Raw genomic sequence first — 24,393 nt, 5'->3', positions numbered from 1 at the left:
GTCCGAACATCAAAACAGACTGGCAGGAGGTCTGACAGAGTCACTGGTGCATTTATTCCCCTTTAACTTTGCAACTGTAACTAAGTGAAAAAGTGAGTTGTCACGTCTAAGAACTTTATTGCTCCCTTTTCTTTTGAGCAAGTTTTTAAAATCCTTTGGAGAAGCCGTGGGAGGAGCCGGTTTTATCTAGAGAGAAGCTAAAAACATCCAAGTAAGTTGTTTGAATCGTTTAAGATTAAATGCTCTGGAATAAAAAATTGCCTGATGGCCCAGATTCTTTTCTTTCTCCCCTAGTTTTGGAGAAACGGTGTGTTGGCTGGTGTTAGGGACGAATTTGGTTTTTCTGAGGGGGAAAAAGTGGGGGGAGGGGAAAAAAGACTGCTAAAATCGGCTGTGGCGGAGGGAGTTGTGGGGCTAGCTTTCGCTTTTTCGCTTAGAATGTGGATGTCTAGAGATAGTTTGAAATAGTTTTTCTGCATACTCTCCATTCTTTCAAGATTTGCCAGACTCGGGGCAGGGGGGAAGGTTGTGGCTCATCTTATTTTTTTATATCGATTGAAATCGCCTCATTTGAAATGGTTCTAAGGCTGTCCATATTTCTGTTCTTGTTTTACATCAGTATAAGCTTGCTTATTATTAAAAATAAAATAAAATAAACGGGTGTATGGTTTATTGTTTCAATATTACACCATTTGACTGTGTATCTAGTGTAATATTATATATTTGAGTTTCCTAAACCCTAGCTCTCAATGTCCCAGTGATAAAAATGTTCTTACTTGCCACCTTAATAATTTTCATAAATGGGAACAAATTGATTTTTAGAGTTACCAGCTCCCGAGAAGGATGAAATGTTTTCCTTTTTAGTAAAATCTATCTGATTTACGTTGAGTTAGATACTCATGCAAGGTGAGGCATTCAGTGCACAGTATGCAGTGTAGTTATGTACAAGTTGTGGTACCGGTTTTCTCTGCTTGGGCATCTTGGCTTTTAGATCACAGTGCAACAGCATGAGTGAGCAATGTTTTAAGGTTGTTGTGATGCTGCCTGCCACCGCACTGGCCTATTTAATACTTTTACCCAGGACTCAAAGCACTGGATGTTTTCGGAGGAGGGAGGGGAAAAAAAAAAAAGCCCCATAAGTGCTACTACAAGGAAATTCTCAAAGGATTGCTCTGTGTATTACTGCTGCACACACTGGTTTAAATAAACATCCTTCCTTAAGAAGAAAAAAAATTAAATCATGATTCCAAAAATACTTTATTGTTGGGACTAGCATTTAACCCATACAGCAAGTTTAGCTTGTAGACAAAAGGATTCGTTTTCTTCTTGTTGCTTACAAAACTGAAAATACTGTGAAGCTAACAGTTCCCGAATGCTTTAAGACCTTTTTTAAAAAGAATATTTTTTAAAAAAACTTCACTCACCACTCTTTTAACTGGTTCTGGACTCGTAAGAAATAACTGACAGGGTTTATATATGGTTGTCAACATAAGTAACACAAACTATTATTTTAATATTGAGTGCAAGTTTGTTACCATTAGAACTTGTTTATGAACAATTATAGTGTAACAGAATATTGCAAGCAGTTCTTGGGGATTTTTTTTGTATACTTCAGTATTGTATAAAAAAAAATTAAAAAGTTTTCTGTGTCTTTAAATATTTTAGCCTTTTTAACAAACTAGTGCTCTGCAACCACGCTTGAATACAGGAAACCTTTCTTCTTCTGTACCGTCATCATTTGCGATACATCCCCCTACTGTACACTCGTTCATTTGTTCCCTGCCATGTCAGTCAAATGTGTGTGTCTAGCAAACTATTCTGTCACCATCGTGGGGGCTCTGCCTGTGCCTGGAACTGACAGCAGGTACAGAGAATGCTTTCAAACAGCCTTGAATGAATTTTTTTTATTATTATTTTAATTTTTATTTCTTTTTTTAGTCTCATTTTGATTTTAGAAGGGAAATGTCTCGTCTCTGGTATGGGAAGAAGGGAAGAAAGCATCAGCCAGTTAATCATAAATATGCTCTGGTAATTTTCAGTGTAGTATGTTCATTTCTGTTATTGCATTCCTGTAATGTTGTGGTGCAGAGACAGTTTCTGGAAGTTTAAATTTTGAATGTGTAAACAGGATGCTAAGTCACAAATTTTCATTACTTTTCGGTGCATAACCTAATTGCTGGTATTACATTGGCATTAGATAAGAAAAACTACTTTGAGCATTAAGGGGTTCAGCAGGTTTAAAATGTTTGGGTTTTTTTCCTTTTGGAGTAATGCTATTTTTATTTCCAACAAAAATGTGATTTATAGCTAAATACTGTGAACAATAGTTTACACTGGCATTTAATTAGAAAAGTGTAAATCTCCTAAGCTACTGTTTGATTAAACCTTTTCAGAAGTCATTCAACCATATGAAGGTCTGATAATACTTCTAAATGGATGGAAATGAGTCTGCTGTAGTCCCACTCTCACATTTATAATGAAAGGGGGGACCAATAACACTGTTTTTACAGTTTATTAGATTTATGAAAGTAACTGTATTGTTTTTTCAGTGTTGTTTTCCCCAAAAAGGCTTGTATTTGTAGTAGTATGTAAAGGAAGTGGTTCTCAGTGAGACTTGCAAAACAGTAACACCTTGGGGATAGGGAGGAAGTGATTTTGACAATGTAATTTTTATGCTTTTACCAGCTGGTAGATCTGGAAGATATTTTTCATTCAGACTCTGCCCGTGACAGGCTTTTTACCATCTTTTTAAGAGTTAGATTTCTGAATTTTGGTGCATACTTTTGGAGGTGCTGTTGACTTTGGGTTTTATTTTGATCTTTATTTGTAGCCAGGCTACTTGCAGCATATGAAAATCTCACATGACAACAACTTGTTTTGTAAACGTGTGTTCCTAACTAACAAAATATTTTTTAAATAATAGGCTCTTAATTTTCCTCTGTGGCAATGGAACATAGAATCAAGATGCAATTCCTAAATTAACTCAAATGTAATTTGAGCATACCCTGTAGCAGTGTAAAAGGTATCTGAAGTTTACCAAGAATGTTTTCTTTAAATATATTTATATATGTAGATACACAGATAGATCTTGCCCAGCTAATTAAAAAATTAGTAGTATCAATTGTTACAATTATTTCCCTTAGGACCAACACTTTGTTTTAGCCAGAGTCCAACTATGCTAATAAAAGCAATAGGTGTCAGCTCTTAAGAAGAGGTTGAACTGAAGAAGACTGTATGAGAATCTTCTCTGCTGTGAGAGAAGTAGAGAACGGGTTATTTTAATGTGTAAAACAAGTCAAATCAGAAAAAAGAGTATAGAAGTATCTACAGATGGGAATATTTTTAAAATGTTGCTATGTCAACAAGACATGCTCTATTCTTGAAGTTGGGGGTTTTTTTTCCTTCAATGAATGATCATAAAGCTAATGTGCAAGTGTAACCTTCTTATACAAAAGAGGGAAAGAGTATTGGTACCATTACTTCTTTGTTATGCAAGACAAAGTGGGAAGCATTAAAGAGACTGGCAGCATATATGAAATACAGGTTTTTGACTAAATGTTTCATTAGTGGTTGTTCTGAAATTTGGATGAAAACCCTCCTGACATGAAATAACATAATTGCTGGACCAAATAGAGTGATATAATAAAACAAGAATGCTTTCTTGAAGCAACTAAATCACCCTGGATTATTTACTTGAAAGGCCTTTGTTATTTTCACAGTGATAGAGTAAACTTGAGCTGAGCATTGTAGGGGTTTGATACTTTCCCAGGATAAGAAATCAAAATTTTGGTGACTAACCAACACATTATGCTTCCCCTTCAAAAAGCCAGTAATGTTGGCTTCCCACTTGTTTTAGTAAATCTGTTTGGTATTTACTGTGTCTCTTTATTGTACTGCAACACAAGAGATGCCAGTAAGTTTCTAGAATGTCAAAAATGCAGGCAGGCAACCATTCTTTCTGTCAAAGCACTTTAGATGAAAGACATCAGACAATGCAAGAGAACAAAAGGTGGATTGCCTTCTGTGGGAATGCTTGTTGGAATGTTTTGCAGAGCTTTGATAGGCAGCATAGCCAAAGGTGACAAAACCAAGGAAAACTTACCTTTGGCTTTCGTATTCTTAAGATATTATGCAAAGGGAATTCAAGTGGTGTTGGTTTTAATAGCTTGAATGATTTGAGACTTGCATGACTTCTGAGGTTCTTGATTTATTGGTTAACAGTAGTTGGTAAGCTAATGGCTGTAGTTTGGCTGTTATGGAGATATAATAATAGGGGCTTACATGGGAAAGATGAGAATTTAGTATTTCATCCTTATGGATGTCAGAACTGTAAGGCTGCATCAATCCAATAATACTGCTTGCTACAAAGATCTTTTTAAAGTCAGCTTTCCATACTGAATTTTGTTTTGGAGTAACAGAGTGAACTGATGATCTGAGTATCTTTAAAAAATAAAAAAGTAGAGTGCAATCCAGTACTTTCTTACACTGATCACTAAGCCTAGAACATTTCCTTGATGGCAGTTATTTGCCATACCCACTGTCCTAAATAATTAGGGGTTTTATGCATCATGCCTCGACTAGATCTTCCATTTAATTATGAGGTGTTACATTGTTTACATTTTTTATAATTGTGAAATACTAGGCCTCTCTACAAATGCCGTCAAAATACAGTAGCAGATGAACATTTGAGAAGGTCGATTATAAGCTGAAGGAAAACAAATGAGTAGTAGAGGCTTATGTTTTCTCTGTATGTTTTTAATGGTCTGTGCAATCTGAAGTTGATCTTAGTTGATCCTTTTTCTGATTAAGGAAGAGACAAATGTTTCCATGCTGGGCTGTGATTGTTACCTACTTCTAAGCATGTATGGCACTTTCTTGTCATACCTGAGAGGATCTCTGCATGGCACTATCAGAACTGAGATGTAACCTTGTTCAGCCTGCCTTCTCCTGGAGTGGCAGCTTGAGGTCAGGCACCAGACGCACTGAACCTCTGGCTTCTCTGCTTGCTAGTGCTGAAACTTCCTTAAATTGTTTTGCAAGAGAGTTGGGTTTTATTGGTGATGCCGCTACAGATCTTTTTTTCTTTGGACAAAGTGAGTTAAGTTGCCTGACTTGCCTCTTTAAGAAAGTAATTTTCATAAATCTAATTCTTAGTTCTTTGCACAAACATCCTAAACTTTGTTTAATGTTTCCCATGTAAATTTAGTTCTCTTGATGGCTTTATCATATCTCTCAAAATAGTGATTTTTCCTATCTTGAAAAAAAGCTTGTTATAAAGGTTTCTGGACTCGGTGTAACACTTTGTGTGCTGCAGGCTTTGATTGCTTTCTTCTCAAGTTCATTTATTAATTCTGGTTATTGCAGATGTTTTAATTTGTCTTTGGTATATGTTAATTATGGCTTGGTACAGTTGCTGTGGGCTTAGAGCACTTTGAGGCAGATATTCAACAGTCCATCCTGCTGGGGGGACAATACTGATCACAGGGAGAATGTTGCTATCATGTAACATACTCAGCTTTTCTGTCCCTGCTCTGGAAAACACCTTGGTGTGCCATACAGTTCCAAGATGGCCAGTTTTAAAGGTATTGAAAGAGAGGAAGAACCACAGTGCCAGCCAATTCAGGGGACTGCTATGACTCTCCAGTCCCTTTCCTCTGCTTAAAATGGCAAGCTCTTGTACGTTCCTTTTCTTGTCACCAGTAGAGTGACAGGGAGCTGAATTGGCAGAAAACCACACGAGACAGGAAATGGTTAGCTTTGCAGCCATACTCATTAAAAATTAACCAAATTAAATTAGTCTTAGGGTTTTTTTCAGAATGATACCTTAAAACTGTTTATCGGATATGGTAAACCTCATGTATTAATGCATTATTGTAGTGTAATCAATATGTCCCAGGTAATCGTATTTGTGATGGTACAGACTGCTTCTTTGATATTGCTTTCTCTCAAGCAGTGTCTAACATTTTGGGAGGAAACAAAATTTGTCTGAAAAATAGTTAGTGTTTTCTCTCAAAATATTCATAACAGCATTCAGTTCACAAATGCACCTTTTTATTTTCATCAGAAGATATTTACAGCCTTTAGAAAGGGTTTGATCCTTTCTTCCCCCTCCCCATTTACTGATGAATTGGAGATGGACTGATATTTTGCAGTAACTTTGTAAATGGCCTAAGAAAATTACATTGCCATTCATTTTTTTTCAATTAAATATCCTGGAACTTTAAAGGTGAAATTTTTTTTTTGACTCTCAAGAAATAACATTCCTGAAGCTTCACCTGACTTTACACAGATGTATTAAGATTCAAAGTAAAATTGTTCAGCTCTCATTCTCTTTCTTAATGTTTGCTTTTTATTTCATATTCAGTTAATTGAGGGTATAAATAACATGTTGAAGAGAACCACTTATACCGCTACACAGTCTCCTTTCTTATCTTTCAGAAGCGATGTTCAGCTCTGATAAGATGCTCCCTTTCTCTAAGGAGACAGTTTCAGCTACTCGTTAACTGTGAAAGTTTAGGTGTTCTTGGTTTGAGGGTGGCAGTTACACTGCCCTGTTAGCAAACATGCATTAGGTGTGTGTGTGTTGGTCACTCGTGGCTTTAAGCTGGCAGAGAAATGCCTCGCTGGCACAACCAGTTTTCATGTCTACACCTGTATATAGCAGACTGATATGACCAGTGTCTGAAAGGGCTGATGTGTCACCATCTGCATGGCAAACTGTCCTTCATGGACATTCAAACAATTGTAACTGCATTTTCATGTGTATTGTTGAAGGACAAAAAAATTCCATATTAGGAATTTTGATTTCTGTTTTGCTCGCTGTGTATGCCAGCATAGGTTGCAAGAGTTAGGTACGCTGACATACTTTCAGAAAAACAAGGTTTAGAAACATGAGTTTTTCCAAAAGGAGAATCCTAAGCCTCTTGATTGGTTGAATCATTAGTACGCAAACCCTCAATTTGACTTATTGCATTAACTACTAAAACTGTTGTGTGTTCTGCTAAGTGGTTAACTCACATATGCATGGTCTGGAGAGTCAATCGCAAAGGCATTCAAGCTACAAGAGTCATATAACTCATCCCATGTTTTCTCATCAATGTTGCTATTATGAATAGAGCAGGTATTATTAGATCTCTAAGGATATATCCCATGTCATTTCAGCTAGTTTTTCAGCCTTGTTCTTCACGCATTTGATACATAACTGATTTGACTGTAAGGCTACCATAAGATAGAATCAAAAGCCTTGGTGAAATACAGATAAATGGCATCCACTGCTACCTGCCCAAAAATGAAAGAACTTTATTACAAAGAAACATTCTGTAGTGAAAACCACAGTCCAATATGATGCATACAAAACTACATTTGTCTTTCATGAATGAAAGACCTTGCTTTGCAGGTATTCCTAAAGCTGGGTGAAAAAACTAATGAAGTTCTGTGCGAAAGAATGAAAGCTCAAAGTGAAATCGAGGTAGAAAGTAGGTCCTGGAGTGATCAGGAGAACAAACAGCTGACGTAGGGGCAGGGAGGGAAGGGAAGAAAATCACTGGTTTATTTAGCTTGGTGAAATAGAATAGGGGATTAATATGACTACAAAGAAGGAAAATGAAGAAATCTTGATGGAAAAGGAAACAGCGTAAGCAGACTATGAATTAAACCAGGTTATAAAACAGAATAAACTTCTAACTAATGATACTACTAATATTTCAAAACAGCCCTCTCCAGCCTTGCAGGGACAAAATGCTAGCTGTTTTCAAGATACATCTCAAATCAATTCCTGAATGAAATTGTAGAAGGTAGTTGCCGGTAGGCTTAAACATAAATGACATTATGATTAATTGAGCTACGAATCTTGAAGTACATAATCTTGTCTACTGCAAAGCAAAAGTAAAGCATGTTGACCTAAACTGTAAGCATTTTATAGAAGGTCAGGTACAGTAGCTGAACTGTTGAGATGTTTTAATGTACTCATTTAAAGCCTAGTTCAGTGATGAGTGGATGACCTTGAGACGGTTTGTCTTGTGGTTTACTCACAGAATTTAGTATGGACTGCATGCTTAAAACAAGCACTGGTTTGAGAGGGTGGTTTCCTTGCCCTTAATTTTTCTGTTGATAGTTTGACATTCTATGACATGCTATTTATGATGTTTGCCATTGCATACCAATGGTCTGCCACTATGCAGGCTTTTGTTCACAAAACAGATGTAAAGTTGCGATGTGACATTGTGCAACGGGTTCAGGATGCCAAGGAGCTATTATTGTGTACATACTTGGAAAAGTATTCCTGTTTCTCTTGGGTAAGAAATTTATCAGAACACCTTGTGCACGCTGTTCTGAGGATGCAGGCACCCCCACGGCATATGAAAAGGTGTGTCAGATCTTGATCACCCACCAAAAGGGTTAATCAGCAGTTCCCAGGTGTGGGACGGTGATAGAGTATGTGTTTGACAGGGTGAAGGCAAGATGGCATTGCCTATAAAACTGTCTCCATTCCGGTATGTGAAACAGCAACTATATAACAGTGTTGGGGATGATGAGTGTTTGGGTTTGGTGGGTTTTTTGGTTTTGGGGTTTTTTTGTTTAGGGCTTGTTTTGTTTTGTTTACAAGAATCTCCATAAGTAACCACACATTTATGGCCCATTTTAAGTTAACTCCTGCCTCTTGTGATAGGGGCTGAGCTTAAAGAAGCATCAAGGCTAAAGGGTCCTCACATTATTGCTTTTCAGGATTACATTCATAAGGTGCCGGTGGTGTGAACAATGTAATTTGCAATGAACTGTCATAGGAAATAAAAGGATAAAACTACACTATCACTTACATGCTTGGGTGGAATACTGTTAAAAGCTCTGTATATAGCTGCTTGACTCTGAGAATGCACAAAGCAATACAATTTACAACAATTTTCTTGATATTTTTAAGAGAACAGTAGAAAATGGTGGAAATAAATTGAGTGCTAGTAATTACTGATTATTCAGTAATAAAACTGGATGTCACAAGTATTCCTTTTTCCTTGCCTTGCAGTTGCATGGGGTAGAGTGAACCATCGCTGCTCAAGAGCCAGTCATGCATGACTGTGGGCTCTGTACTCAGGACAGTGGCGAGTATCTGGCCAAACTCCTTGTAGTAGGGGCAGGTAGATGGGGAGCTGCTGGACTTGTGGTTATCTTCCTTTGCACTGTGGTAGGCTCTAGAAGTTTTTAATACACTCTTACTACATGGGACATCCATTTAATCTCTCCACCAGCTGTTTTAAGCTGCTTTCATACAAATGATGATTTTGAGTTGTTCTCAAAATCACATTATTGGCTGTAGTTACATCAAAATGACTGTTGTAGTCCTTTAGCCAGCTTGTTGCACCAGAGCAGCATGTCCTAGAGCTTTCTGACTAAAGGCTTCCTGACTGTACACCTCCTGCCAAAGTAGAGGTGCCATTTGGAGTGAATGTGTTGGCAGATGAGCAGCTCCTGAAGCTTTGGAGGTGAATAGAAAGTCCAGGATAAAGACATTGTAAGGTAGTATTGGGGAGTTATTAAACTTTAGTCCTGCTACCTTGACTTTTAACTGTATCTTCACTGCCAGATAGAAGAGTCAGAACCTACTGAGAAGCCTGAGGTTTGCTTCTAGTCTTTATCCGGGAAAGCAAACCAGGTTCACAGGATTCATTAATCTGCGTGTAAAGAGTGTTTGAGAGGACTTTGTGTGGAAGAGTTTGAGTTAAGGCATGCAACTCAGATTGACTTCTAATTTAGCATCCTGATACTGGTAACTTTATGCACTCCTTTATCAGTTCTGTATTCATCCTAGAGCAGTGAGATATATCTGAATGCTAGTGCCATGAGTGTTTAATTTGTAATTTTGCTGTGTCTACTCATACGTCTAAAGTCACCTACATGTGCATTGTCCTTGCAGAAACAAACATCTTTTAGCACTTCTTGTTTGTTTGTTATCATTGCACATTTTACCTTCATAACTCTCCTCCCCTTTTTTTCTTTCTTACCTTTTTACTTTTCTTCAACTGTCAGTGGAATTATTGTCTTCCTGTCTCCATATTCAGGTAGTGTCAGTGGCTGAGTATCACCGCAGGATCGATGCTCTAAATAGCGAAGAACTGCGCACACTCTGCAGACGTCTCCAGGTGCCCTCTTCAGTAGTTTAAACCCCATCTCCAGATACTAAAACATCTTTCTTTGTAGTGTCTTTGTTCAGGGCAAGTCCCACACTCAGTGGGTTTGTCTCGTGCACTACAAGGATCCAGCAGAAAATTCCTCTGTTTTGGATCTATTTAATTGTGCAATGCTATGATGGAATCAGTAATTTTATGATGGAATTTTTACTTTCAAACAGGAATTTTCTGTCAGAATTTGAAAATTTGTTCTCGGTACTGCTTGTCTTGGAGTGATGTGTTTTAACTTCCACTTTAGACTGGTGTGTTGCATTAGGTGGAAGCTTTCCTAAAAAGAATGCAAACCAGGTGAAGAATCCTAATTTTGTTGCATGGGTGTTTAATTTTATATAGGAAACTTTCATCAAGAATCTCGCAGTACTTGGCAAGTATGAAGCTTCACAGCTTCTGTGGAATAGGTAAGTATTTTTCCCATTATGCAAGCAGGTGACTGAGGCAGTTCGATACGGCAAAGGTCATACACATGGAGCTGATAACGGAACTGTCTGTTCCAAAAGCAATACTTCAAAAAGCAATACTTCAGATTTTTGAAGGTTTACTGATATGGACTTAAACTGGTATTTGCATTCTCTTTAGGTGTTTCTTAGTTCTTTGACAGTTATAAAATTGTTAGCTGCTGTGTACATCATACATAACTTACTGATGGAAGGCATAGCTCAGAACTCATTAGAAGTATTGAGTATTTTGTCTTCCTGTAGTAATTGGCTGCTGAAACTAAAACGTTTCAGTTCTGTTTTTTTACTTTGATCTTGGGGTTTTTTTCACCTGTTATGTAATTACACATAAGAAAACATTTTCTTAGCTCTTTTACTACTGTTTATTTAATAATCAGTAATTAATTGCTTTAAAATGTTTTGTAAGTAGTACAGTTACATAAAGCAATAATGAGTGTGAACCCAAAAGCTGCAGTTCTACTTCTATGGGAAAATAAGAAATTTTGCAAAAAAAATTTTCATTCCCACTTGAGAATAAAACAGTTCTCTTTCTGGCAAGTGGTCGTGGAGAATCCTTTTATTAATATCCTGGAAGTGCAAGAGCTCTTTCCAAATACCTTTCACCTGGAATGCCCAAACTCAGGGTTTAGACTGACTTGAAAAACCTGGTGTGATGGGCTGGAGACTATAAACTGTCTTTTCTGAGGCCATGTAAGTGTTTGTGTGTAGACTGCATGGCCGTTACTAATCTCAGAAGCCCCTGGAATCTGACTACAGGTCAGTCTGCTCTGTCAAAGTTTAGTGGGAAATAAATTTGCAAGTTTCAAAACTACACTGCATTCTGTCAAACAGATAGCTTTGAACAGACACATCTTTGTCCACTTCTATAAAGCAGCGTTCTTCCTAGAAGAAAGTTGCTTTAGTGTAAGAATAATTTAAAAAGGCAGAAAAATCCAACAACAACAACAAAAAACAAACAAAAAACCCCCCCAAACCCAAAACCTCAACCCACTCCCCCCCTTCAATCCAAATTATTCATGTTTTGCATGGTGCACTTTAATCAGAATTAAAGAATAACAAAATGAATAAGCTTTCTGCTGTACACTTGAACAGTGCTGAACATTTATGGAGTTGAAGCAGTGGTATATGATGGATGGAAGGCATTTAAGGTGGAAAAGAGTTGGACTGCCAAATAACATGTTTTATAGATAGCACTCTATAATGCAGTCTGTAGGTCATCTTTCTGTACATGAAGCTGCATGGATGAATGCATATACTTTTTTTTTTGTTGTGATATGGAAATTAGTGCATAGTTTACATTGGAAATGCTTGTTACCCTCCATTGAAAAATGGAAGGCTTGAGCTTTTTGCTTGCTTGATACTTTCTTTAAGCGCACCTTTTCTTGAGTAAAGAATTAATATTGTAATTAAGTTACTGTATGAATATACTTTGATACTTCAACTTTATAAGCCTATTTTTAAGTAACAAGGAGTTTGAGGTAGTAACTTTTTCCATAATTCTTGTGGAGAGGAAAGGGATATCCTTTTTTTCAGCTCAGGTGGCTGTATTTGTTTAAATAGTCTTATCTGTATTTCAGAGTTTTCTTTGATATGGGTTTTCTTTTGTTAACTAAGAAAGCTCTCTTCGCAAAAGCTTAGCAAAATTTATCTTGGTGGTATGTGAAATACCATAATCGTGTCCTGTATGTTTAGAGTATGAGGTAACTGGCAAACACTGGTTCTTATTCTGGAGTTGGCAGAGGGTTTTGGTAGGTATTTTCTTGAAATTCTCAGGATTCAGGCTTTAAATAATTTGGACAGTTTGACTTGCAGTAAAACTTGGTTCAGGCTGATAAATTATTCAGATGCAGTCATTCTTGTTAAGATTTTTTTCTTTAGTAAATCCCTCAACATTGTAATAAGTCTTGCTGCAGTGACTTAAGTTACTAACATCCTTCACTTTGTCCTACTCCTCTGTCAGACTTCACTACCCCCACAGCAAGTTTTAACTATCCCTGCAGCAAGAGTTATAGAAGGAAACCTTTTTGGGTCGCAGCTAGTCTAGTTCTCAACATGTGGCACTTTTGCTTGAAAGTGCCAATGAATGTGGACTGGGGTAAGAAGCTGTCATGAACTATGATACCTGATGAGGAGTTTTGTGGCCTTCTGCAGCCTCCACTAAACGGTGATCAATAGGGTATAGATATATGGGGCAGTTATTTTAAACTACTACAGGATCTTCATGCGTAGTGCATCTTTGCCAAACCCCAAAGCTCACTATGCAGCATAAGTATTACTGCTGCTTTCTCCTCCCCACCCACTCAATTCTTTTTTCTTTGATTCCCTTAAGTACTCCAGCAGATCAGCTTATGGAGCAGCAATATTCCTAGGGCTCCATTCAGATGCTTTACTCAACGTCCTTGACAGCAGTCTTTCCACATGTCTACTGTTTATGTGAAAGCTTTTACAAGTACTCTAAAAGAAACTACTGAGAAATGTCCATGTTAAAGTTTCAGTTCCTTTTCTGTCTGGGTTTTTTAATTACATTTAATGTAAACACTGTGTTAGTATTAAAATGCAAGCACTGTGTAAGCTGACCTCTGAAAAGCATTTGAAGTCCTTCAGCTGTATATGAGGACTCTTTTTTTTTTTCTTTTCTTTATTTTTTTTTAGCATAAAACCATAGCTTTCTTCTGAGTAGGTGTCTGTGTAATTCATTGTTAGTATATAGTTGAGTACCAGCTTGCTATTGGATGCAGTGGAAATCTTGGTCAGATCAAATCTAATGGATTTCTTAACTTTTGAAGGAATTGTATAACAGTAAATCGGTAACTGCATGATTTTAAACCTGCAAAGTTTATCCTTCCTGCTAATAGAATTGTGAATACTTATTTTCTTGTTGTTCTTTTTGTAGATAACAACAAGAGAAGATATCAATTCAAAACAGGCAACAAATATCAAAACAGACCTGGAGCCTGAAGCATTCCGGCCAAATCTTAGCGATCCCAGTGAATTACTACAGCCAGAGCAAATTGAAAAGGTATTAACTTATATATGTCATTTTTTAGTATTGTACATTAATGTATCACAAATGCTATGACCATAGTGTAAAACACATCAGTAAGAAGACCTTGTATGATATTAAATGCATAAGCACAACATAATTCATAGCTAAAATGTTGCTTTTTTTCTTAATATAACTTTGAATACACCATGACAACACTGGTCTGTGTCTCTGCCCTTATTTCATTCTTTCTTGAAAACAGCTTGGCTTTCACTGCAGTTCTTGCTGTCTAGTCCAAAGTCACCTCATTAAATGTGTTTATTGAAGGTTTGGATCAAGGCTGATCATGTTCAAAGGCACAGGAACAGGAGAGCAAGCATCCTTTACCATTCAGCTTGTTACCTGTTGACTTGAGTGATCTAGTTCTCCAGTACTGAGACATAATATTGTTATGCAAGAATAACTGTGGTTTTACTGTCTTTAGATAAATCTCTTAGAGACCTTACCAAACACATGTTCTTTGGTTGGTAAATCATTCTTCTCCTGCAGGTCACTGGTAGAGCTAGGAGAAGAAACCTGCTTGAGAGACTAGGGATAGAAAATATGCCTGTGAAACTTTACAGTTGGTCTGAAGTTTTAAACTAGCTTATAAGGCCACTTGTAGTTCAGAACAACATAATCAGCTTTCATTTATATGTAATATAGTCTTAAAAATAGTAAAAAGTGTATTAAATAAGAGGATGGTTGTTATCTTGTTAACAGCTCACAAAGTCTCTTCCACCACGGACCATTGGCTATCCATGGACTCTTGTCTACAGTACTGCAAAGCATGGCATGAGCTTGAAGACTTTGTATCGAACTATGCTGGGATTAGACACACCTGTGCTGTTGGTTATCAAGGACAGTGATGGACAGGTAGGAAAATGTTTGTGTGGAGGTAGGGGACCCATCAAAAAAGTGTTTGAGGAGCATAAAGGAATAGCTGACACTTTAGTCCATCATGGGAGACAAAATTGTGTGTATCAAGCTGGTTTTCCCCTTGGTAATTACGTAGATGCTTTTAAAAACATGTTTCACTGTCAAGCAATCCTCTGACATACTACATTTCTAGGAAATTCTTTACTGTCACAATGCATGAGTCTCGTAATACCCAATTACTGAATTTACTTTTAGTATTCTTTTTTAAATGCACTTAAAGCACAAGAAATAGTCTCTAAAACTTTCTGATTTGGGAAGATCTTGTTCAGTTGGAATGTCATTGCCAGCTGCAGCCAATGCTTCTGGGTACATTCTTTGGCTGCAGCCAACATCTCTCATTCGAGGGCTGCAGGATCTTTGCTGCATAATGAACTTTTGTTCCTTGAGTCTCTCTAGTTGTGCTCTATTCTCCTTTGACTGGGATATGAATTCCAGAAAGTGGATCACATCTCACCATTTGAATAGCGAACATCGTCTCTTGAATATTCTAATAGCAGGTGAAATTACAGGCAGCATGAGACTTTGATTCTTTCTTTCTGAAACTTCTGCACTCTGTCATGGAAGCAAGTTACCACTGTCATGAAGAATTGATAGAACCACTGCAAAATCTGTAGTATTTACTTCATTTATCTGTCCCACTTTGGTAACCAGTTTTTATTTTCAGGAAGCATGGGCTCATATCACCCCATATCATTCAGGGGGGCTGAAAACTGTAAATGAAGGGTATGTTTTCCTAATTCAAGTTACAGCTTGTTTTTTCCTTCTGTTTCCTGACTCAGGGATCCCTTAAAAAGAAAAATCCCTTCTAAATCTCTGCTAGTAGAGCACTCTTTCCCAGAAGTTCTTTAAAAGGGAACTTCACTTCATTTACTTTTTAATGTTGAAGATAAAAACTATTCAACAGACTTGAGATGTCTCAACAGATCCATCAGCCTCTTCAAATGTACTTTGGTAACTTCCCTTCTCTGATTTCCGTACTAACTTCTCAAGATTAATTTGTAAGATACCTACTTCCTAGTACCTGATTATCTGGCCCAGAAAGAAAACGTCCCTTTTCTGATAAGGGCTGTCTTTCCACCAACACGTAGTATTGTTCTGTTGCTGAAAGTATTCAGATGACCTTCCATATATGAATATCTCAACTTGCATTTTCAAAAAGTGTCATGGTTGCTGAACCAAAACAGGGAATTAATTCATAGACAAGTCAATTTTATTTTTTTTTTGTGACAAATCTCAACTTACAGGCTGATGCCCAGGAACATGTATGAAAGTGTTGCTTGGACTTTTGGGTCAAGTAGCCACTGAACTTATCTTTCACAGTGTATGCCAGATCTTACCTAGGTTGCACACAAGAGTGAGTGAAAACCATGTATACGCAGCAAGCAACATATGCTATAGAAGGAAAGGTTCAGACAAGTTTTACATGCTCAGTCCTTCACCAATGTAGTGAGAGTGTTGTTTTCAGTAGTTCTGTCTCTCAAGCTATTAACGATAAATGTCTATGGAAATTCAGTGTAGAGTTTTTCTCCTCTTGGTCATGGATCTACAATCATGAAAAGTAAGACAATGGTAGCCTACTATGCCCTTTGATGGTAATTAATCAGGGTTATCCATTTTTTAAGGAAGGTATTGATTTTTTGAAAGCGGTTAATTTGTCTTTAATATCTTGTAGCTTCCTGGCAGATAGTCCTATAAAACTGCTTTCCATGACTGAAAAAGAATATGAGTACTTTTATTAAAGGAGAGTGTATCCAGAAATAGTTTACTAGCAACTTGCTAAGATAAATACTATTTATGTCCTTCCAGAATGTGTTTTAAGAGAGACCAGGTGTCTTCATATTTTATGCTCCAAGATCACTGCCTGTTTTCTAAGCTATCTAGTCCAGAGAAGATCCCAAATGAGATTCAGCCTTTTTGAAGAATGACAGAATTATGACCAGATAGTTCCTTGCCATTTGCTGAGTGTACCTCCTCAGTCCTTTTTTGGCATTCTTTGTTCTGCCTGCTTTGTAGCTTCTATGTTTATGATAGATACTGGTTTTGTCTTATCCTCTGTTGAGGTACTTTTCCTTCAAACTAGAATTAATTTATTTCCTGGGCTATTTCCACTGAGACCCTGTTCTTTGATGTCCATGTTTATGAAGACAGCCTTTATCTGATGTTGACATTAAGTTGAGTAAGGAGCAAGTGTACCTTGTAACTTTTCATAATATGGTTTGTTAGAGGCTGCTAAGCCTCACCCTGGTGTTTTTTTTTCCCCAAATCTTCTCCAATCTTGATTTCTTTTTAAAATGAATTAGCAATTTTACTTCAAGGGCTGTAAAAAAAAAACCAAACAGCCAAAACACAGCTTTCACAAACTAAACCTCTATTTGTGTAAAAGCTGAACATTGTCTAGTTGAAAGTTAGAATCTGAAGCCACCTAAATTGCCTGCTGTAGTCAATTCTAGGAGATCCTCTAATAAAGGTGCCCAAGAAATGTATAGCTATCTACATTACAGTTGTTATGGACATTCTATCTACTGGTAGGTGCTTCTGTTAGTGAAGATACCAAGCTCTGATGTCTACTCTGACAACCATTTAAAAAGAAATTAACACCTAATTCCTGAACATGAGTCACTAAACAAGTGGTGGTCTAGAAGTGAAATTAATGCAGTTAACCACCCCAAGGACTGTCTAGTTTTATAAGTCATTCTTCAGATTGTATTTTCAATGCTGCAAAAGTGTGAGACAGAACCTAGAACTTGGGAATTTTAGGTACTCACCCTAACAACTAGACACAAAAATCTAATCTCATGCAGAAACCCTATAGCCATCACTTCTCAAAGGACCGGTAATAAAGATCAGGTAAAAAATGAAATACTGTCTTGAAGTTTGAATTCTACTGTTGCAGAAAATATGCATGAAATCAGGGTTGGAGGTAATTGGTTTTGTGACACTGAAATAACCAAATAAAACCCTAAAAGAATGTCATGTTGCTAAACAACTCAATTGATAGAAACTTGAGGATTAGTATAATCAAATATCTAGTATCTAAGGTTTTGATATTTGGTCCATTGTCTTTGAAGGACAATGAACCAATAATTCTTAAAGTTCTGATGGAAGACCTGATTTACTAAAGAATTAAGTCATTAAAAGCCTTTAGCCAAAACTAAGTAAAACATGCATAGAAGAATCCCTATCCCAGCCTTTACTTACAGAGACTTCTGAGCAATACCCAAAGTACCAGTTTAGAATGATTGACTACTATCAGTCTAAAATGTGATCATCTAATCTGAGTCACTCTGTGAAGTCTTCTCACTTAAAACATATTTCAGCTGAGCCAAGCCTATTTTTAGAAAAAGGATTTTAGAATTAGTATTCTTTCTAATAGGACAACTATTGCATCCGTTAATTTAAAACTGAAATCAAACAGCAGTTTTAACTGCCTTGTCTATAATGTAAGTTTTGAGTCTTTCACAAATTGTGGGGGAAGAGAACACTTTGCATGTCTTTGTAGCACTAGGCTAAATAAGTATGATTGGGTTTAAGCCAGCTGATTTTCCACAAATGTCAAATAACAATGTTCAGATCTACTTAATTCCTAATTTCATTTTCCTCTCCCCCTGCCCCACCCCATATTGTTGTTCTAATAAGCACTTCCTCACCTATCATGCCAGATGGACTTCTCTGATTTTTTTTTTTTTTAAACTATTGTTGCTGCTATTTGACTATATGATCATTTAATATTCTGTGTGCATGATTTACTGCAAATCCTGTGTTGGATGTTATACTTGGTCAGCTCTCACTTGGAACTTTCTCTGACCCATGAGGCCATCTAACTAGTAATGGGCTAAAAAAAGATAAGTGTAAAAAGCTGTAGGTCTTAACACTGGGGACTCATTTCAAGCCTACCTTAAAAAAAAAACAAAAAACAAAAAAAACCCAACCAAAACACACAGGAAGAGAAAAAAAAAGGCCAAACAAAAAAGCCTTCTGGAAAATAACAGGAAAACAAACATTTTTTCTTTAAAGTAGTCCTTCATTTTGGTCTGATTTGGTCTGGCTTCACCGGAAGGCAAAACATAAATGGTAATTTCTTTGTCTTTTAAGCCTATTCTTGTCACTTAGACGATGGGGTAACAGAGAAATGTCTTGCTAGTGTTTGATCCTATATGTTGAATTAAATAAATATCTGTGCAAAAAAAGGTTTGGGCTAGTTTTCTTGTGAGCTTGCATTAAAACAGAGGTACAGAAACTTGCATCTCAGTTCATGGAGCTTCAAGCTTTTAGACTGAATTTGCTGTTTAACAATGCATCTGAAACTGATAGAGTTCTCTGAAAGTGAGCACCTTTAGCTGACTGTGATACTTTATTTCATCACCTTATCAAGTAAGTTTAAAAATTCCTCTAGAGAATCAGATTTTAGAGTGTAAATGTTGGTCACTTGTATGCTCAAAGGTAATTCTCTTCACTTAAGTAAAGGAACAGTTTTACAGGAGTAAAGTATCTTGTCAGTTTAGTGATATTTTGTTCTTAAAAATACATAATATATAAAAATAAATTAGTAATAATATGAAGAAACTTCTGTAGTTATTAACGACTTAAAGGAAGTTCGGTACGTTAGTCCTACCTCTCTTCTCTGTAACAATGGGGTCTCAACAGTGACTTCTAAAATGTGCAGTACTACCTGCATCAAATTAATTTTGTTTGCTATTGTGTATACTTTTTTCACAGTTATTAAAAGTTTATTGCAAAAGATTAGTGTTTGAGTTCAACAAAAAGATTTCAAAACATCTGCTGTTGGCATGATTGTACTGTTAGACTTAACACACAGTCTGATGTGCATTATCAGGATAGTTGAAGAAAATTATCCCTGATATCCTTTAGAAGACTAGCATTTTTTTTTCTCATAACTAGTCAATGGAAGATTGCGTAGTGAGGGCAGGGGGGTATTTTGTTTCAGAACGAGCATATTTTTTCTTTGTGACTCTTCTTTCAGTCTTGCTATCTTCTATTTCAATTAGAAGTTTCTGAACAAGAAACTTTCTGGACCATATAAAATTCCTGAGAAATAAGGAATTTTCTAATAGTGGTTGTACTGAACTGGTAACTCAAAACTGAGCTGGGGCAGCCTTTATTAGATGCTTGATGGCTGTATATAATCCTTGAGTTCCTGATCTGGAGTTCATGCTCACCTAATTTTGTGTTTGTTAACAGCTACTATAGAGCTCAACGTGGGAAGGAATGCTTGGAACACCTACCTATGGCCAAGGAGTTTCTTAGGATGGGCAGAAGAAAATAGTTTCTACTTTATATCCTGAACATAATCCATGTCAGGACACTAGCTTTAATGTCTTGCTCTCATCAGTCCCATGCTTCTCAAACTCACTATTTAATGTGAACAAAACCACAGAAACTTCATTTTGTCTTTTTTCTTTCTCATACAGACAAATAAGAGGGTGCTAGTGGAGTGCTTTAGTACTTGCATCTACTCTGCTCTTGCAGATGTTGAAACCAGCTTCTTGCTAACAACAGAAATACTGATTTGGGGAGGGTTGTACTTCATGGGGTACAGTTGATTTTGCATAATTGTGTGGGGGTAGGGGGTGGTTCTAGTTCCAGAGGAATTGATACTACTTTTAATCAGACTTAAAAACTCAATAATCCATCCTTAGACCTTTTTAACTACTGTTGTAGTAGTCTTATTCCTGAATATTATAAATACTTTTACTATGCGGCAAAGGCTTAGTTAAAATCTGTCTCTGTTGTAAGACAGGTAAATAGTGCTTACCTGTTATATGGATTGGAATTAATAGATTACATGAAAAATAACAACTCAGTTACAGCTAGGAACTTGCTGAAAATAACCTGGTTAAAGCAGAAGAGGAGGTACGTATGAAGGAGCAGAACCATTCGATCTGAAATTTTAAAAATATGTACATTGTTTCTGAGAATTTCCTGAGTTTAGTTTTTATCCCTTTGATTTTTTTTTTTTACTGTGTTAATTTTTTATTGAGAGAGAGTCCTCTTACCGTTTTGTTTTTTTGTTTTTTTTTTTAATTGTACCACAAAGCACCATACCAAATCTCAGTCTATGCACTTGGAACTGTGATACTGCGTAAGGCTTATCCTATAGTGAATTCCAAATCTGGCAATGTTTACAACCTGATTTGTTTATCTGTTACTATCATTAGAGATTCTCAGATGCTGTGTAGTTTTTCTTAAGTATTTTCTCTTGCACATTTTTACTTACAGGTTTTTGGTGCACTAGCATCTGAACCATTTAAAGTGAGCGATGGCTTTTATGGCACTGGGGAGACCTTCATGTTTACTTTTTCTCCAGATTTTGAGGTAAGTAGTAGTAACTTTGTATGCTTTTGCTTTTTCCCCACACATGCATTATCTTAAAATACTTACTGAATAAATCTAACAGTAAATAATCTGAAAAATTCTAGGAGGTGGCCCCAAAAATGTCATCATACTAGTTTTTCCACGGAATCTGTAAGTGCACAGTAAATTGGTAGTGTTTGCATAGTGGAAAACATACTCAACCTGACTGTTTCATTGTACTGAAGATTTTTCTACTAGTCTAATTTCTGCCAGGTGTCTGTCTGAAAATTCACAAACTATATCCTTTTAAAGGGCATATCATCTAACCTAAGCATATTTTCTTGGTATTTTTCATTATGTGGAAGTTTCAGTGCTCAAAGGAGACCTATTTTGGAATGGTCTTATTTTAAATAGTATAAAACAGAGAATTTTTATCTGCATATATCTGTTCCCTGAATTTTCTGTGTAAACTTGGTGACTTCATTAAATTGGCCTCTAGCCATCCATAGTCTGTCTTTACTGATGTTTAGTTTCCCTTCCGCCCAAATAAAAAGCTTTAACTTGCTAGTCAGTTTTGTTTGGTTTTTTATTAGGTTTTCAAATGGACAGGAGACAACATGTTCTTCATTAAAGGAGACATGGACTCCCTTGCTTTTGGTGGAGGAGGGTAAGTCATAATTTCTTTTTGTCATTAGAGTCTGTTGAAAGCGTGTGTGTCTGCACACCTTTGAAAAGAAAGTTTGGAATTTATTTCAGTTTGATAGCTCAGGGCTCAACAGTTACTGGCCAAGAAAGATTTAGTATGTCAGGTATTAGGCTTCCTATGTGGAGGAAACTTAAACAGGAGGTTTGTCTTCAGCATAGTGTGGCATCAAGTTTCAGCCCTGCAAGGTTATGATGCCTTGCGTTCTTTACTTGCATGTGTGTCTTGGTATATTCAGAATGGACACAAGATACTATGATTGTGAAGGTATGTAAATATGAAAATTATATGTAACTAGAAGAGGCTTGAATTGAAACCGTACCATCCCAAGATATGCCAGTGTCTTCAGAAATTATACATTGTCTCACCCGTTTCTCCCCCCCTCCCCCCGCCATGCAAGTGCATAAGCTTCTAGGATGTTTCCCTTGTTTGTTATCTGCATTCTCCTCTCATGTAAGAGTACTGTTACGCCTTTTTCTTAATACAAATGGAAGGGGCTGAAAACTGAGGAATTCTGGTTAGCTTTTTATTTCAGAATATCTGAAAGAAGGATATTCGCAAATTAATAATAACTAGTAAAAAAAAAAAATTGTTGCAGCTTCAAATTTATCAACAGCTATAAGGTACTTGTGTTGAAAAAGAATTCTATAATTCCTCCTCGTTCCTGAATTCTGAATGAAAAATGCATTCATAAGGTTAATGCTTACTCCCTCAGCCTTTTGCTTTAATACATTGTCTGTCTTGCAGAGGGGAGTTTGCTCTTTGGCTCGATGGTGATCTCTACCATGGAAGAAGTCATTCATGTAAAACATTTGGGAATCATACACTTTCTAAGAGAGAAGACTTCATTATTCAAGACATAGAAATATGGGCTTTTGAATGAGTATTTAACTACTTCTACAGGGTATTGTCCCAAACCTGACATGAATCAGTGCAGCTCAAAAATCCCTAGGAGCAATATAATGCACCATTTTACCTTTCTGATTTTTTTGGTAAGGTTTTTTTTTTTAGTTATTATTTTTAAATAGCAGACTTTTTTTCAAGCTCTCACATCTGTAATATACTGTCCTACTTTTTCTAAGCTGTAGACACTTTTACAAAATGGGACATGTGGACTGAAAATTAACATTAGTTACTTTGAGCCTTGCAGCCTACAAAATTTTCGTATATTTATTACAGTTGCCTCCCAGGTTTCCCACACACACCTTTCTGCAATCCTGCTAGGGGGCTGCTTCATTGAATATAAGTTATTATTTTTGTATTCAAATTACGTCTATGAATGAAGTTGCCCTCTGTGAACCTATATAAGAAGAAAGCTGCGTGTGGGTATTTGGCAGCAGTACTGCAGAGATTGGTCTGGACCAATGATGGGTTAATTCATATGGTGCCACAAATAGATGAGAAGCCTAGCATTCCTTCTTAACACATACCAGTACGCAGATGGTGAAGTTAGAAGATATCCAAAGTCAACAGTGCCACTTGTCTTGTTTATTGTTCATGTTTAGAAAAAAGTCTGTTAATATGTGTTCTAGCTGCATGCTGATTGTATTAAAGAGTGTTTTGCACATGCTGTTAATGGTCTGCAGGTTTGGGACAAATACTGACAATATTGAGCTACATGGCAAGGACTTATAAAATAGCAAGGGAAGGTAAGACTGTGATAGTTCCACAAAATTAAAAGGCTAAAGCAAGCAAAACTTGGTGAACAACTTGTAGCTATAGTAGGGCATTAAAAGTACAGAAACAGATGCATCTTTCTTCAACATAAAGTATCAGATATATACTGTTATACTGTTGTAGCCGTGTAGCACATCAACTCCAAGAATATAGCTTATTCCTGTCCAAAGAAAAAAATAGTTGTGATGTTTTTGAGTGGGTCTATGTTGTAAATTTACAGTTAGCACCAGCTCTGATTAAAATGAGATAATGTACTATAGGTAGACAATATTGTAATTCAGTAGACTTGTGGAATATGCAAACTTACTGTCATGTGACCTCAAAAAAAATGACAGGCTAGAATACAGTTCCAGTAGCTCTTGTCCACTTTTGTAGGAAAATTGATAAGCCATTGTGGCAATAACAGCTCAACAAAACTGTTTGTTTCAAAGCTTTTATTCTATGTTCTGGAAAAAAAAAAAAAAAAAAAAAAAAAAAAAAAAAAAAAACCAAACAAACAAAAAAAAAATTGCTGTTAAGTGTGACAGTGACTGACTTTGTGCTGAAATTTCAGCTATTTCAGATGAACATTGTATATTATCTTGTAAATTAATGTTTAAAGTAGTTTTGTTATTATAGAAAAGTGTCGATTGACGGGTTGCTTATAGCACTTTAAATTATTCTAGAAATGGAATAAAAGCCAAATGGGTTGGCTTAAGTAGATGTAGTTGTATATTATTTCAAAATATTTACATCTCTGGAAAGTTCTAAAAACTTATTTGAAGACAGCTTACTGCTATGGTAATGAGAAAGGGCAGATGTTTCATCTATAATATGCTAATGCTCAATATGAATAGAAATACAGGGCTTTGTTTCCTGTCTCTATGTATAGCTCTTTATCCTTACTAGAACTTAGTACAATGTGTAGACTGAATGTTTACAAAATAAGGAATTGTAAATAAATTGAAATGGCTTTTCTCCCCTTTGGTCTTCCACAGCAGTATTATTGTCTTTGTGGAGTTAAGACTGATTATTACAACAACAAAAAAATCCTGTAATGGATTTTAAGTACTCTAAGGTCACAGTGATGTATAGCAAATAAATCTAAATATATGTAAAAATAAA

General features: G+C 36.4%; 1 protein-coding gene across 2 annotated transcripts in view; it reads left to right on the top strand.

Moving 5' to 3' along the window:
- Positions 1-24,393, top strand: part of OXR1 (oxidation resistance 1) — an 85,232-nt gene extending 60,839 nt beyond the window's left edge. Inside the window, exons 1-6 of one of the 2 annotated variants that reach the window (XM_010577004.1) lie at positions 1,963-2,028; positions 13,530-13,655; positions 14,382-14,534; positions 20,835-20,930; positions 21,503-21,576; positions 22,360-24,393. In XM_010577004.1, the coding sequence (XP_010575306.1) occupies positions 1,963-2,028; positions 13,530-13,655; positions 14,382-14,534; positions 20,835-20,930; positions 21,503-21,576; positions 22,360-22,495 (651 nt within the window). In that variant the 3' untranslated portion in view covers positions 22,496-24,393. Of the gene's footprint in view, positions 1-1,962; positions 2,029-13,529; positions 13,656-14,381; positions 14,535-20,834; positions 20,931-21,502; positions 21,577-22,359 lie in introns of those variants that run through there. The other variant, XM_010577003.1, reaches the window with a different exon arrangement.

Source organism: Haliaeetus leucocephalus, unplaced genomic scaffold, assembly GCF_000737465.1.
Source record: "Haliaeetus leucocephalus isolate CR32 unplaced genomic scaffold, Haliaeetus_leucocephalus-4.0 Scaffold555, whole genome shotgun sequence".
In the NCBI taxonomy this organism is placed as follows: domain Eukaryota; kingdom Metazoa; phylum Chordata; class Aves; order Accipitriformes; family Accipitridae; genus Haliaeetus; species Haliaeetus leucocephalus.
This window is presented reverse-complemented; position numbering and strand designations above follow the sequence as displayed.